The sequence below is a fragment of the Myotis davidii genome, unplaced genomic scaffold, assembly GCF_000327345.1.
Source record: "Myotis davidii unplaced genomic scaffold, ASM32734v1 scaffold394, whole genome shotgun sequence".
In the NCBI taxonomy this organism is placed as follows: Eukaryota; Metazoa; Chordata; class Mammalia; order Chiroptera; family Vespertilionidae; genus Myotis; species Myotis davidii.
In genome coordinates this window covers 301,434-317,618 of record NW_006287548.1, presented here as the reverse complement: position 1 = coordinate 317,618, position 16,185 = coordinate 301,434, and the positions used below count along the sequence as shown (strand labels likewise).

Genomic DNA, 16,185 nt, shown 5'->3' with positions numbered 1-16,185 from the left:
CCTATCCGTCCCGAATGTGGGGGCTCTCAATAGGGGGGGCTTACCTATGGGAATCCTGTTCCAGGGGTTCCCAAAGGTGTGGACGGAGTCGGCAAAGACTATCCACCCTCTTCCTACGGTGGAGTCCTATCCGTCCCGAATGTGGGGGCTCTCAATAGGGGGGGCTTACCTATGGGAATCCTGTTCCAGGGGTTCCCAAAGGTGTGGACGGAGTCGGCAAAGACTATCCACCCTCTTCCTACGGTGGAGTCCTATCCGTCCCGAATGTGGGGGCTCTCAATAGGGGGGGCTTACCTATGGGAATCCTGTTCCAGGGGTTCCCAAAGGTGTGGACGGAGTCGGCAAAGACTATCCACCCTCTTCCTACGGTGGAGTCCTATCCGTCCCGAATGTGGGGGCTCTCAATAGGGGGGGCTTACCTATGGGAATCCTGTTCCAGGGGTTCCCAAAGGTGTGGACGGAGTCGGCAAAGACTATCCACCCTCTTCCTACGGTGGAGTCCTATCCGTCCCGAATGTGGGGGCTCTCAATAGGGGGGGCTTACCTATGGGAATCCTGTTCCAGGGGTTCCCAAAGGTGTGGACGGAGTCGGCAAAGACTATCCACCCTCTTCCTACGGTGGAGTCCTATCCGTCCCGAATGTGGGGGCTCTCAATAGGGGGGGCTTACCTATGGGAATCCTGTTCCAGGGGTTCCCAAAGGTGTGGACGGAGTCGGCAAAGACTATCCACCCTCTTCCTACGGTGGAGTCCTATCCGTCCCGAGTGCAGGGTGCTTACCTAAGGGTCCCTGTTCGGGCGCCATATGCTGGGGTCCAAACCCAGCAGGTCCAGGGGTCCCCAAAGGTGTGGACTGAGTCGGCGAAGAAGGAATGACACGGAGACAGCGTTCAGTTGATCAGCAGCCTGGCCAGGATCTCTAGCCACAATCTCCAGCCAAGTTCTGTGGCCATGTTCTCTTGCTAGGTTCTCCAGCCAGGTCCTGTAGCCATGTTCTCTCGCTAGGTTCTCCAGCCAGGTTCGGTCGCCAGGTTCTGTAGCCGAGTTCTTCAGCCAGGTTCTGTCTGGGTTCTCCAAGTTCTGTAGCCAGGTTCTGTCCAGGATCTTTTGCCATGTTCTCTCCAGCGAAGTTCTTCTCTCTCTAGGTTCTGTGTAGGTTCTGTCCTCTAAGTTCTGTGTCTTGTTGTCATGTTACATCTGTATTTATACCAGTTGATTCAATCCTATCAATCTCTATTCCAAATGTTAGGGCGTTTCTTATCTCCATTCCAGGGAGTAAAGATTATGTAGCTTAAGCATGATTGTTCGTAGTTAAAGAGATTAATTACCCGCCTGGCACTTAGTGAAGGGGTTTTATTCCCTCCCTAACTTCAGGGGAAAATCCCTACCTGGGGAAACAACCTTTCTCGGAGAGGTGACCTTGGTTAAAACACATAGTGCCAAGAAGGTGAGCAAACATATTAAGAATAGTATGCCATATATGCCAGGTCCCTTGAAACAGCAAGGATGGACCGGCTCCCGGCAGATAGAGTGTCCGCCTGCGGACTGAAGGGTCCCAGATTCGATTCCGGTCAAGGGCATGTACCTTGGTTGCAGGCACATCCCCAGTAGGGGGCAGGCAGGAGGCAGCTAATCGATGTTTCTCTCTCATGGATGTTTCTAACTATCCCTCTCCCTTCTTCTCTGTAAAATCAATAAAATATATTTTTTAAAAAGCAATAAAGTGCAATAAAACAAGGTATGCCTATACTTCCTTATTGATATGGAGAGTGTGGTATACATTAGTACACTATCTAATACTACATTGTCCTCTTAGTAAAAAATAAGGTGTCTAATACTAAATATTCATAATTCTGTCTTGCATTTTAAAATGTTTGACATTTAGAGAATGGGTTATTACTTTGTTGTTTTTTTAAAGTATTTCTCCCTGATACATAGTTGATAGTGTCAATGGAATTCTAATCCTTAGGTTCAAATTCAGAGTGATTTGGGGCACAGAGTGAAACAAATAGCAGAAACAACAGAATAAAGAGAGAGAAAAGCAAATACAAATCAAGTATCATTTTGGGGAATCTCAGAAGAATAAAGAATTCAAGATGAAAGATAGCTCAGAAATAATCTAATCAGTCCTATCATTTTACAAGTAAGAAAAGTAAAGTTCAAAGAAACCAAATGTCACACAAGTCAGCCAAAGAATCAAGATGAAACCTAGATCCCCTACCTTCCCCCCTCCCAATCCTACTCAAGTGTTCATTTCCACTAACATGGAGAAAAGAGCTAGAGCACTAGGAGACTGAAAAATGATAAGGTTCTTACCCAGGAGACAGAAAAAAGATATTGATGAGGAAAGAAATCAAATAGCTCAGATATATGATATCGGCTGGTCCTAAACCAATCTATCAGACAACCCTTATATAACGCTTGACACCTACTACCATTCCAGGCATCATGTGATCTTAATCTTTGACCTGACTGCAGCTCCGCTTCTTTGCCTCTTCAATCTTCTCTCCAAATTCTCCAAACCTAGTATTTTTGCCCAAATTGCACACACAAAAAAAAAATCTGGTCTCAAGGTATCTTAAGAACATCTGGTTCCCTCTAAAAACATAATATTTTTAATAAAGCATTAACAATAAATTTTAAATACCAAACACTTGGGGGAGAAGTATTTTAGAGTAAGGGCTTGCAAACTACAGCCTAAATGCCAAATCTGGCCCAAGCCTGCTTTAAATGGCCCACAAGCTAAGAGAGGTTTTTACATTTTAAATAGTTGTTTAAAAACATACACATACAAAGAACAATATGAGACTGAGACCATATGTGGCCCAAAAAGCCTAAAATATCTGGCATTTTATAGAAAAAGTTTGCCAATCTTTGAATATTTACTGAGAATTTGCTTTGTAAACAGAAAACATTTTCTCTTAAACTATAGAATAATCTTTTAGTCTAAGGAGCATCAAATAGTTCTGATGTTCAATTAACTTTTAAAAGAAAGAACTCTAGCTCAGTTGGTTAGGGCACTGACCCCATAGACCAAGGTTGTGGGTTTGATTCCCCATTAGGGCGCATACAAGAAATCAACCAATGAATGCCTAAATAAGTGGAACAGCTGAACAACAAATTGATAAGTCTGTCTCTCCCTCCCTTCCTCTCTAAAATCAATCAATCAATCAATCAATAAGCCAAAGAATTCTACCGATACATTAAACATAATCGAAAAAAAATTAATCCTTAAAAAAATTGCTAAAAAATGCAATTTTTAAAAAATTTACTCTTATTTCACAGATATAGCCTCCATCTGACCACTTTTCCTACTCAAACCTTCATCCAAAATATTTTGTGTAAATTTAACAGCTGCTACACCTGCAGATCCCACACTCCTTCAGGTATTGCCCTCCACACACACGTCCAAATGAGGACAGTTAACATAGGCTTGACAGCTCTGACTGAGGCCCCTGTTATTTCTGACCCTCTCATCTCTATCCATTCATCTCTCCTATGTTTTACTTATTCCATTAGAATAACTTTAAAAGATAGTATTGCCAAAACCGGTTTGGCTCAGTGGATAGAGCGTCGGCCTGCGGACTGAAGGGTCCCAGGTTCGATCCCGGTCAAGGGCATGTACCTTGGTTGCGGGCACATCCCCAGTGGGGAGTGTGCGGGAGGCAGCTGGTCGATGTTTCTCTCTCATCGATGTTTCTAACTCTCTATCTCCTTTCCTCTCTGTGAAAACTCAATAAAAAAAAAAGATAGTATTAATTAGACCACATGAATTAAATATAAATTTATGTGATTCTCAAAAGTAAATGTTCGCATTGAATGACTTCATAAATGTATGTAATTACAACCTAGAGTAGACTTATTCACTTTCCTCTTTAAGGCTGCTACTCTTCTCTACCAAAGAACTACAGAATTCTAATCAGAAAACAGATTATTATAGTTCACTCTCATTTGCTTATAATCATCTACCTACCTACACAATCTCTCCTACTCCTACAAACTATAAAAAGTTGTTCCTCGTTTTTAGAAACTCTAATATATTAACCTATCTTTTGCATTTGCACTTTCTTCTTTCTTTTTAGAACCTTTGTTAAGACTGCAAACTTGCCAAAACTTTAAGTCTCTCAAGTATAACTTACAAATTCTATATCAGATTATTAATCAATATCTCTCCTTCTATAGAAAATCATTTAATCATATACTTAATAATTTAAAATGCCACTGACTGCCCAGCCGTTGTGGCTCAGTGGTTGATCATCGGCCCATGCACCAAGAGTCACCAGTTTGATTCACAGTCAGGGCACATGTCCGGATTGCAGGCTCGATCCCCCAGTGAGTGTGTGCTAGAGGCAACCAATCGATGTTTCTCTCTCATCAATGTTTCTATCTCTCTATCCTTCTCCCTTCCTCTCTCTCTAAAACCAATAAAAAAATTTTTTTAAATGCCATTGACTATTTCCACTAGGTCTTTTCAGAATAAATGTTCTCTCTCATTCATTAAAATTCTTGTTGTTGCTGGATTTTTTGTTTGTTTTTAGTTTAAGAGACACAAAAGTACAACATACAATAAATCATTTAATGTCTACAGAAGTTCATAGAGGATGGGAAGAAACACTTTTAGTGGAAAATTCAGATTTAAGGTTAAGTAATATTAAATAAGATATTCCTCTAATTTTTTTTTCAAGTTCTATATAAAGATAATTTTATAAGGTCACTTAGATTACTCTTTATGTTAAGGTATGGTACCATCCTGGTAAACAAAAATCCTACAAGCAGCTATCACATTTATATTTTTCAAAAGATAAAATGTGTGATTTGGTAAAAGATGGAAGAAACAAACAAATTTCACTTGAAGGCTGATAATTTTAACATGACAACTGAGTTTTAATGAACCATTAAAATTTACTTCCCTAACAAAATTACAGAGTAGAAAATCACTCCACAAAAAGATACAGTGTGGCTCAGTTGGTTGGAAAATTGTCCCTTACACTGAAAGGTTGTGGGTTCGATTCCCAGTAGGGGACATACCCAAATTGCAGGTTCAATCCACAGTAGGGGAACCTTGTGTGGGAGGCAACCCATCAATATTTCACTCTCACAACGATGTTTCTCTTTCTCTCTCCCTCTCCCTGTCTCTCTCTCTAAAATCAATAAAACGATATTCTCAGGTGAAGATTTAAAAAAAAAAAAGAATAAAAAATACTTATTTTGAATACTGAGTTTGTATTTTCCAAATCACACATGAGTTAACTCACATAATAAACACTGCCAACATCACAGATCACCTGTGTTTATTAAGTGTTCCTCATAACAATACAGAAAAACAGTATGGTCTCACTTGTGAAATATGATTGATTGACGATTCCATCCTTCGCAGCTGGGATGCCTGGATGTCCAGCATCTGCAGGACATTGTTGGCCAAGGTGTTTATCAGGTAGGCAACACTTGCTAAGGACTGGGTGGTGTAGGCTTTGGTTTCTTCTAGGGCTCGCTGCTTATCTGCTGACTAGGAAAGAGAAACAATCATTAATCAAAGATAACCTAGTCTATCAATCTAAACAACGACACACATCAAAACAACTCTGTTGCTGAACCTACACATACTAGCTAATAATGTTCTGAAAACTAGTTATCATCTGATGTAAATCTTTTTAGTAGTTTAATGTATACTGGCTTCAGTTCTCAATAACATGGCACCTTTAAGAGAGTCACGCTGCTATGTCATCTATCTAGACAAGCCACCTATGGGCTAACTGGAAACAAGGGAGGCAATAAACTTGATATTCACCTTCACATCTTAAGTGTCAGAGGAAAATCAGAGGGGGAAAGGTTACTTTAGAAATAAGACAAGTGATCATAGACGAATCTGTTTGAGATTCAGAAAAGAGTTATTTGCTGAGACTGTGGCTGACTATTTTGGGAAAACCTATATTGCTAAAGCCAAAGTGGAGTTTCTAGAAAATAATGAGAATAGAAAAGATAGAGCATCTGGGTTCTTATTCTAACTCTGCTATCTTATCTGGCTGTCAGTAAGTCAATTACAATCTAAAGGACTCAGCTACTACACATTACAATGAAAATACCAGATTAGATATCAGTTTCAGCTATAAAATATCATGATTCTTATTTGGAACATAATTTGAAAGTAGGCCATTTTAGACTGAACTGTGACAAATCATAAGTTTTATAATAGTACCTACTGTAGATTAGGAAAAAATGAGTGAGTCCATTTGGTAAATCTGACATGAAACTTGCTTTTTAAAGGCAGACAAGCTCACCTTTACTCATTTCCTTTTTTTAACTCCTCACCCAAGGATATCTTTTCCACTGATTTTTAGACAGTGGATCAACTGTGGTACCTGCCCTTGACAGGTAATAGAACCTGCCCTTCAGTGAGGCAGGCTGCTGCTCTAACCACTGACCAAACTGGCTAGGGCCTCATTCACCTCTTAACAACATTCCAGATGACCCTGGCCAGGTGGTTCAATTGTTTGGAGCATCGTACTATATATGAAAAGGTTACAGGTTCGTTCCCTGGTCAGGGTGCAATTAATATTTATCTCTCACATTGAGGTTTCTCCTTCTCTCTCTCTCAAATCAATAAAAACATATCCTTGGGCGAGAATTTTAAAAAGTATTCCAGATGCCTCCCCCTCCCTCAAAAAACAGGCAGAATGTAAGCACAAAAACTCTTGCAATCTGGCTCAGTGGTTGAGTGTTGACCGATGAATCAGGAGCCAGGATTGCGACCTCTATCCCAGTGTGGGGCGTGCAGGAACTAATCAATGACTGTCATTATTGATGTTGCTCTCTCCCTCTCAATTCCTCTCTGAAATCAATAAAAATGTATTTTTAAAATATAGATATATATATATATGTATTTTTAAAAAACTCTTGCAATCTTTCTAGTGCTATCCTACTACCTGACAAATAAGATTTAAAAATTTTTAAATAACTGCATTTTAAAATGTTCTAAAACATAGCAAATTAATCACATTTATGCTTAGGTTAATGACACACACACACACATACATGCCCCATTAAAATAACAATAAAGAGACATTTTAAATGGAAACAAAACCACACAAATAGAGGTGCAATCTAAAAGGTCCAAATCTGACTAATCAAAATACAAGAAAGAGAAAACAGCAGAAACAAGTTAATTTTGCAGAGCTAACGAATATAAATATCCACTAAGTGTGCTCATTAAATGATTAGTACAGTCACTGACAGAAGACCCATAGCAAGGAACATCAGGAGGAATAAAAGCTTCAACAAGCTTCCAGACAGGAAGGCGGGGGAGGGGGGGTGGTATCCTATACAAAGAATCAGGAAGCAAAATGGCACTTGGCCTCTAAAAGGCAATCCGGAGGCTAGTAGAAGAAGAAATCTGAAGAATACTTTCGCAATATGAGAGAAAATTATTTCCAACCTATAATTCTATATCCATCTAGTCAAACTATTAATCTGGTGTGAGTTGAATAAGATTTTCAGCACATAAAATGTCAATTTTTTAAAACTTTCCAAGTTATTTTTCTTCAGGAAGCACCAGAGGATGTGCATCATCAAAACAACAAGCTAAGGAAGAAGGAAGCATGGGAAACAGAAAACAGGATCTACACGAAAGAGGCAGGCCCATCAAAGGGAAGTCCAAGACTGACTGTAAAGGAAATTTCTGAGATGACAGCTGTGCTGTAGACTAAAATGTCAATAATGCAGACAATCCAGATTGGAGAAGATGGCAACATGTACGATAGACGTCTCCTGTAGGAAGAAATGAAACTGATACTGAGAGACAATTCTCCATGGGTGTGCTGCATTCTTGACACTGTGTAAACAGAGGCACTGGTTGCTTGTTCCAGACTGTCAAGGATGTCTGGACAGAAACTAGTCTTAGAAGACGGGAAGAGCATCTCCCTCTGGAACAAAGGGCAGGCATGCTTATCAAAACAAAAGATTCAGGTTCCCTAAATTCAGGCTGCTTCTCAATAATACAAGCCAAGGCATGTGCAGCTACCACCTGGCACTCCTCATATCACACTGATAAAATGGATTATAACCCAATGAATAAAATGGGCTACAAGTTTAATAAGGAATAGGATATATGCATAGTATCAGTACCTTCCCAACAGGTACTTATTAATTACAACAAGGAATATTTCAAGAATAACTTCACCAGTGAAAAAACTTGTCAGACACAATTGTAATCAAGTGATCAAAATGAGCATCATCAGTAACGGGACAAACTGACTCATCAGTAATGGAACAAATTGAAATCAGAACTTGATAAGAAGAAGGAAAATAACACAGCATCATTTCTGATATTCCTACCAAAAACACATTAACTTGAATCTAGTCATGCAGAAACATCAAACATTTAAGAATACTATTTAAAAAAAATACTGCCTATAATCCTTAAAAGTGTTATGATCATGAAAACCAAAGAAAAATGAGGAAATAAGGAACTATTCCAGACTGGAAGAGACCAAGAGTCACAACTACTAAATACAACATATTTCTGAACTGGATTCTTTAATAAAGTACATTAGGAAAGTTAGTAAAACTCGAATAGGGATATGAGGATTCAGTAGTAAAAATATATCAGTATTACTTCCTATGCTTCTTGGCTATTTTGTGATTAACCAGGAAAATATTGTTATTTCTAGGAAAAACACAAAGTGTTTAGCAGTGATGGGACATCAGCAAACTTATTTCCAAATGGTTCAGAAAACAAGAAGTTCTTTAATTTTAAATAAAACTAAAAGAAATCCCTTACTTCATCTAGATGGGTGATAATAAATTGCTGTGAGTTTTAAAAATTAAGAAAAAGTCTCCAGTAACTTAAGATTCCATCATAATTAAATTTTGCTCATAAATCTACTAACACCCAACTTTTAATTATCCGGTCAAAACATAATTAAGCACGTAAAAAATATATTTCAGTCACTTCTTCATATAAAAGGTTAGCTTATAAATTATGCATTTTTAACCATTCTTCTCAAGCTAATTACCTTCTGAATGCTTCATACCAATTAAAATAAAGATTGAGTTTTAAAGAACTTTTCATGTTTAATGTGGAGACTGTTACTCACCAGGAATAAATACACTTGAAAGTACTATACTGAACCTTAATTACATTTATTCTTACTTAAGATGCAAATGCTAAATATTTTCTCTTTCAAATCATTTCTCATCTTATATATGATCACATGGTTAATGACCAAATTTTAAATATCAAGAAAGCATCCAAGTTGCACATTCTGAAAACACTGTAAAAAAAAAAAAATAACTCCTATATGTGAATGCTCTGACACAACTGTCTGGTTTTAGACAAAATTTAAGAACAGACCTAGAGTACTTTAAAAGTATCACCACAATCCATATATAATTTCTATTCCCAGCTCTCTAAAACAGGAACTACTGTTCTCTCAACTGACCAGAAAGCTAGCACACGGTGGAGGTCAACAAATGTCTGCTGAGTTGGCCTGCCACTTCCCACTGCACTTTTTCCTTGGAAAATAATCTCATTATGCCACTTAGGAGAACTTATGGTTATCTGTACACTGATCTTCTTTCCATAGGCCTAGATGCATCTTGAGAATAGGGGTCAAGAGTTCACTGACTTCTTTTTAATTCCCCAAGCCACCAAATCTCACACAAAAGAGTATTAGTTGAAACCAGTGCACCTTTGATCTATGAACAAAACTGGAATAAAATCAAAGTCAGCATAACATCCATCCCATATTCAGATGAAAAGAGCAAAAGATAACAAATGAATTACTAGATGCAAAACTGCAGAACTCAAGTTCAGATCTCATGATATTTATACTAAAAAAAAAAGCTTTCCACTCAACTAACTTCTATGGTTTGGCCATGAACCAACCCATCACTTTTTTGCATTCTATGTGATGACTCATTACTCTCTGAGACATGCAACGCCTCCAAGCAAATGAACAACAAAAGTACATGATGTATACCTTGGATTTAAAGAACAGAACTCCAGCCCTAACCGGTTTGGCTCAGTGGATAGAGCATCGGCCTACGGACTGAAGGGTCCCAGGTTTAATTCCGGTCAAGGGCATGTACCTTGGTTGCGGGCACAGCCCCAGTAGGGAGTGTGCAGGAGGCAGCTCATCAATGTTTCTCTCATTGATGTTTCTAACTCTCTATCCCTCTCTCTTCCTCTCTGTAAAAAAAGAACAGAACTCCATTTGATACTCAAGAGAAATAAAATATTACCTAAGTTAAAAAAAACTATAAAAAATAATGCAAATTCAGGCTCAGTAAATAATGACTGAAAAAAATTTTTAATTCACTGTACCATATGAAGTGGGGTAGCAAAACCAAGGGCACTAAGAGGGTCAATTTTCTAATCTGCTACTACAAGAGTAGAAGATGAAAATATAAAGGAGTGACACTTCATGCTACATGCCCTCCTGACCGTCAACGGTTTACTATTGTATACCTGCTCTCCCTAAAGGAGTAAACTAGCTCATCTTTTCCTACTTTCAGGTCAGTATCACTTCCCTCAAAGGCAAGATGTTAACTAAAAAAGATAACAGGCCCAACAGGTGTGGCTCAGTGGTTGAGCATCGACCCTTGAACCAGGTCAAGGTTCGATTCCAGGTCAGGGCACATGCCCAGGTTGAGAGCTCAATCCCCAGTGTGGGGCAGCCAATCAATGATTCTCTCTCGTTGTTGATGTTTTTATCCCTCCCTCCTTCTTCCTTCCTCTGTGAAATCAATAAAAAATATTTTAAAAAATAAAATAAAAAGGATAACAGAAAAATGGGATGAGGATAAAAAGAGCACAAGATCACAAATGAATTTAACTTAACCTAAGAAAATAAAAAGGAGACAGAAGAGTCAAAGACTTTAGGAATTAAAAAATAACAAATATGCTGTATTTATACCAGCTCCAATAATGGATAAACCTGAAATATAGCAGATAACTATTTCTCAATTCCTCACTTTCCTTCAGTTGATGTGTTCATCTAGCCAGCAACATGATATTATACACACTGGTCAAAGACACTAAGTGGCTTATTTCCCCAAACTGAAATATTTCCTCAAAGATTCAACACAGTATTCTTTTTTGCTGGGGTCCAACCCCAGGAGGTCCAGGGGTCCCCAAAGGTGTGGACGGAGTCGGCGAAGAAGGAATGACACGGAGACAGCGTTCAGTTGATCAGCAGCCTTGCCAGGATCTCTAGCCACAATCTCCAGCCAAGTTCTGTGGCCATGTTCTCTTGCTAGGTTCTCCAGCCAGGTTCTCCAGGTGCTCCACCCAGGTTCTGTAGCCATGTTCTAAAGGTTAGGGCGTTTCTTATCTCCATTCCAGGGAGTAAAGATTATGTAGCTTAAGCATGATTGTTCATAGTTAAAGAGATTAATTACCTGCCTGGCACTTAGTGAAGGGGTTTTATTCCCTCCCTAACTTCAGGGGAAAATCTCTCCCTGGAGAAACAACCTTTCTCGGAGAGGTGACCTTGGTTAACACACATAGTGCCAAGAAGGTGAGCAAATATATTAAGAACAGTATGCCATATATGCCAGGTCCCTTGAAACAGCAAGGATGGACCGGCTCCCGGCACTTTTTTATTAGCACCAACTGACAAAGATGCCAAATACAAAAATAGCATTTAGCATACTCCTCTGGTTTGTTCATGTCCGAAACACTAAATTTCTCAGATTTAAGTAGTTGGGAAGGAGCTTCATATTCTGAAATCTTATTTGAAAGTCCATACAGTTACATTACGAGCAAACTTTTATTACAAGCAATACCTTCTTATTAAAATTATAAAAAATTACATTGTTCTTCAGTTTTCATTGGAATATACTTTTCCCACTTAAAAGCAATGACTGGCACAGTTGGGGCTCTTTTAAATTATCACTGAAGATTAAGTTCCCCTTCTATGAATAATATTCACTACAGTCCTTGCTTATAAATACAAGATGGTAACTGTATGCTCCCAAGTAAGATTCTTTCTTTTTTTTTTTTTTTTTTTAAATATATTTTTATTGATTTTTTACAGAGAGGAAGGGAGAGAGATAGAGAGTTAGAAACATTGATGAGTGAGAAACATCGACCAGCTGCCTCCTGCACATCTCCCACTGGGGATGTGCCCGCAACCCAGGTACATGCCCTTGACCGGAATCGAACCTGGGACCCTTCAGTCCGCAGGCCGACGCTCTGTCCACTGAGCCAAACCGGTTTCGGCAAGATTCTTTCTAAACAAAGCTGAAGCGCATCTGGAAAAGTATAAGTCAACAGTAACATTTGGCATTTCAAGACACAGGAAATTAGAAATACCTCTAAATTCTTTATTTATAGATGAACAAAAATCTGCTCTTCCCATAAGCAGATGAGGTGACCTCTGAAAATGGTTCGCGCTGTTCACTTGATGCAGAAAACCTCACAAAATCATGCAAATCAAGATATTCAAATCCTTGTGTTCACTTTAAGAGCATTCGTGAAACTGCCCAGACCATCACAGGAATGCATATCCAAAAAGCACCAAGTATCTGAGGATGCCATTTTACAGAAGCAGTCTGTGCCATGCGTTGTTACAATGGTTAGTTGGTAGGTGTGCCCAGGCCTAAACAGTGGGCTGGGCACAGGATGGGTGGGCCAAAAAGATTGCTTGAACAGACAGTGGAATCTCAGACGGAAGGCGGGGGTGCAGGGGTAGGTGGGTTGGTGGGTGGATGGGAAGAGATCAACCAAAGAACTTGTATGCATTTATGCATAACCCATGGATACAGACTGTGAGGTGGCGGAGGCCTGGGGTGTGAGGGAAAGGGGACTATAAGGGGTCAATGGGAGAAAAAAGGGGATATATGTAATGCTTTCAACAATGAAGATTTTTTTTTAAATGCTGAAATTTTGCTGACGTTCTGAAAAATACAGAGAGTAATGTTGAACTTAGGGTTTAGAGGTAGATTCTCTGGTCACTGAACACATTCAGATGAACAAAATTCCCAAGATGTAGCTCAGAACTCACAGGGCCAAGGGCGGATTAAACCATACATGAGCTCTCCCTGCCACACTGAGATGATACTTAACTGAAAAAGAGCAAACTGTTCCTAAATCAGAAGAGGAGGCTGGCCGAAACCGGTTTGGCTCAGTGGATAGAGCGTCGGCCTGCGGACTGAAAGGTCCCACGTTCGATTCCAGTCGGGCATGTACCTGGGTTGCGGGCACATCCCCAGTAGGAGATGTGCAGGAGGCAGCTGATCGATGTTTCTCTCTCATCGATGTTTCTAACTCTCTATCTCTCTCCTTTCCTCTCTGTAAAAAAATCAATAAAATATATTTTTAAAAAAATATTAAAAAAAAAAAGAAGAGGAGGCTGCACAGGAGGAAAAAGATATCCCAGAAGAAACTGAACAAACTTACGCCCTGGAAAATTCAGCATCAAATTGATGTTAAAAGTAAGAAAAGGAAAAAAAAATCTGAAAATATTAAACTCAGAAATCTAACAAAATAAGGCCATTTGAGAATCTATGTATTTTCTCCACAATTCTGAAATACTTTTAACTACAATTATAAACACTGGAACATTTCCTGATTGACTTCCCTTTTCATATTTACATTTTTCTATATATAAAGTATCCATAATGAGGAAAAATGTTAAAGCACAGATGATCATGCATGAAAATAAAAATTTAGGTTAGAAACCCCCACAGCCTAGGCCCCCATCGGAGGCCTTTCAGCTGTGCTCCTGCACCTCTGCCTTACAGATGAAAGAAACCCAATGACACTATATTCTAATTCAAAGGCAAGAGATATTAGAGTTCAATAAGCAGTAGCATATATGTCCTAAAGAGAGATCATGGAAACTATAGTTAATGTATTGCATATACATAAGTTACTAAGAGAGATCTTAAAAGTTCTTATCACAAGAAAGAAAATTCTGTAACTATATGCTGACACACATTAACTCGATTTATTTTTTTGTTAATCTTCCGGGAAGTTATTTTTCCCATTGATTTTTAGAGAGTGGAAAGGAGGGGAAGGGAAGGAGGAAGACAGCGAGAGAGAGAGACAGAGAGAGACAGACTGACAGACAGACAGACAGACAGCCATCAATGTGAGAGACACATCAATTGGTTGCCTCCCATGCAAGCCCTGGATGGGGATCTAGCCTAAAACTGAGGTGCATGCCCTTGATCACAATTGAACCTGTGACCCTTTAGTGTGTAGGCTGACTAACTACTAAGGCAAACCAGCTAGGGCCACATTAACTCGACTTATTATGGTGATAATTTTTCAGTATATACAAGTATCAATCATTACATTGTTCCTAAAATAAAATAATTTATATGTCAATTATATCTCAATAATAAAGAAATAAGCAGTAGTACATAAATGCATCATAGTTTCTCTATATACCCAAATGTCTTAATAGTAACATAAGTATTACAACATGAACAGAGGCAAGGAAAAAACACAATGGAAATTCAGTTAAATGGTACATATTACAATAAATATACACCAGGGGTGTATACCAGACAAAATTCAGTTATAAAAACAGTGCCACAGCCATGGCCAGGTGACTCAGTTGCTTGGAGTGTCATCCCATACATTAAAAGGTTGCAGGTTCAATTCCCTGTGAAGGCACATACCTAGGTTGTAGGTTCAATTCCCGGTCAGGGTTCATACAGAAGGCAACCAATTGATGTTTCACTCCATCTCTCTTCCTCTCTCTCTGAAATCAATTTAAAAAAAAATTTTTAATGGGCATAGGACCTGAATAAACACTTGTCCAATAGACATGAAAAAAATGTTCAACTTCACTAATCATCAGAAAGATGCAAATTAAAACTATAATGAGGTATCACCTCCCATCAATAAATCACTGGTGAAGATTTGGAAAAAAGGAAACACTAATACAATGCAAGTGGGAACGGAGATTGGTGCAGCCATTATGGCTGCAACAGTATGACGTTTCCTCAAAAAATTAAAAACAGCCCTAGCCAGTTTGGCTCGGTGGATAGAGCGTCGGCCTACGGACTGAAGGGTCCCAAGTTCGATTCCAGTCAAGGGAATGTACCTTGGTTGTGGGCACATCCCCAGTAGGAGGTGTGCAGGAGGCAGCTGATCGATGGTTCTCTCTCATTGATGTTTCTAACTCTCTCTCCCCCTTCTTCCCTGTAAAAAATCAATAAAATATATTTTTGAAAAAATTAAAAACAAAACTGTGATTTGGTAATGGTTGCACAACTGCAGATATATTAAAAACCACTGGACTTTACACTTTAAAATGTAAAATTATAAGTTCTATGTTATATAAATGTTTCCTAAATTTAAAAAACAATTTTAATCACTGAAATTGTTACTTTGGAAAGGTAGAGAGGGGACCAGACCAGGATTAGAGTAGTAGCCAAAGAGGCCCTCATTTAATTGATATATTTTGAGTGAAAAGAGCCTCTGTCCAAATAAAATTAAATAATAAGCTGAATTAATCAAATTTTAAACTATTTTTTAAAAATCATGTTAATAATGCTAGAGATACAGTCTTAAATCAATCATAAAAAGAAGAAAAGGCTGGGGTATAAAGCCTTGTCATTATCAGTGGTTCTCAACCTTCCTAATGCCGCGACCCTTTAATACAGTTCCTCATGTTGTGGTGACCCCCAACCATAAAATTATTTTCGTTGCTACTTCATAACTGTAATTTTGCTACTATTATGAATCGTAATGTAAATATCTGATACGCTATATGTGTTTTCCTATGGGTGTGACCCACAGGTTGAGAACCGCTGATATAGATAAAAGGCTAAGTGTCTGTCCTTCCCTCCGACTGGTCACTATGACGCACATTGACCACCAGGGGGCAGATGCTCAATGGTCATTTACAAAGAAATGGCACCACGAACCTGGTGCTGACAAATCAACACTCGGCTTTCCCCAAGTGGGACACAGGCCTTGCCACCACTCGGGAGCAACACCCCCACCAAATCACAGCCAATGCTGCCAAGACCCCATGGCGCAAAATACGGCCCACAGCCCAGCCCAGAACCGGTCACTGTGGGTGGTGCCGGGTAATGACATCATGTAGCAACACCCAGCTTCCTCTCCCTAGCAACTAGCCTCCTTGGAGTTTCTTCAGCCAGGAACCTGACTTGCTTTATATATATATTTGACTCACGCATGCGCAATACATATAAAGCGTTCACTGGA

At 39.1% G+C, this 16,185-nt stretch overlaps 1 protein-coding gene across 11 annotated transcripts in view; it reads right to left on the bottom strand.

Moving 5' to 3' along the window:
• The window catches only part of ABI2 (abl-interactor 2), a 62,025-nt gene that overhangs the window by 39,814 nt on the left and 6,026 nt on the right, over positions 1-16,185 (bottom strand). For all 11 annotated transcript variants that reach the window (XM_006759396.2, XM_006759399.2, XM_006759402.2 and 8 more), the window contains exon 2: positions 5,338-5,505. In XM_006759396.2, coding sequence (XP_006759459.1) covers positions 5,338-5,505 — 168 coding nt within the window. The remainder of the gene's footprint in view (positions 1-5,337; positions 5,506-16,185) is intronic.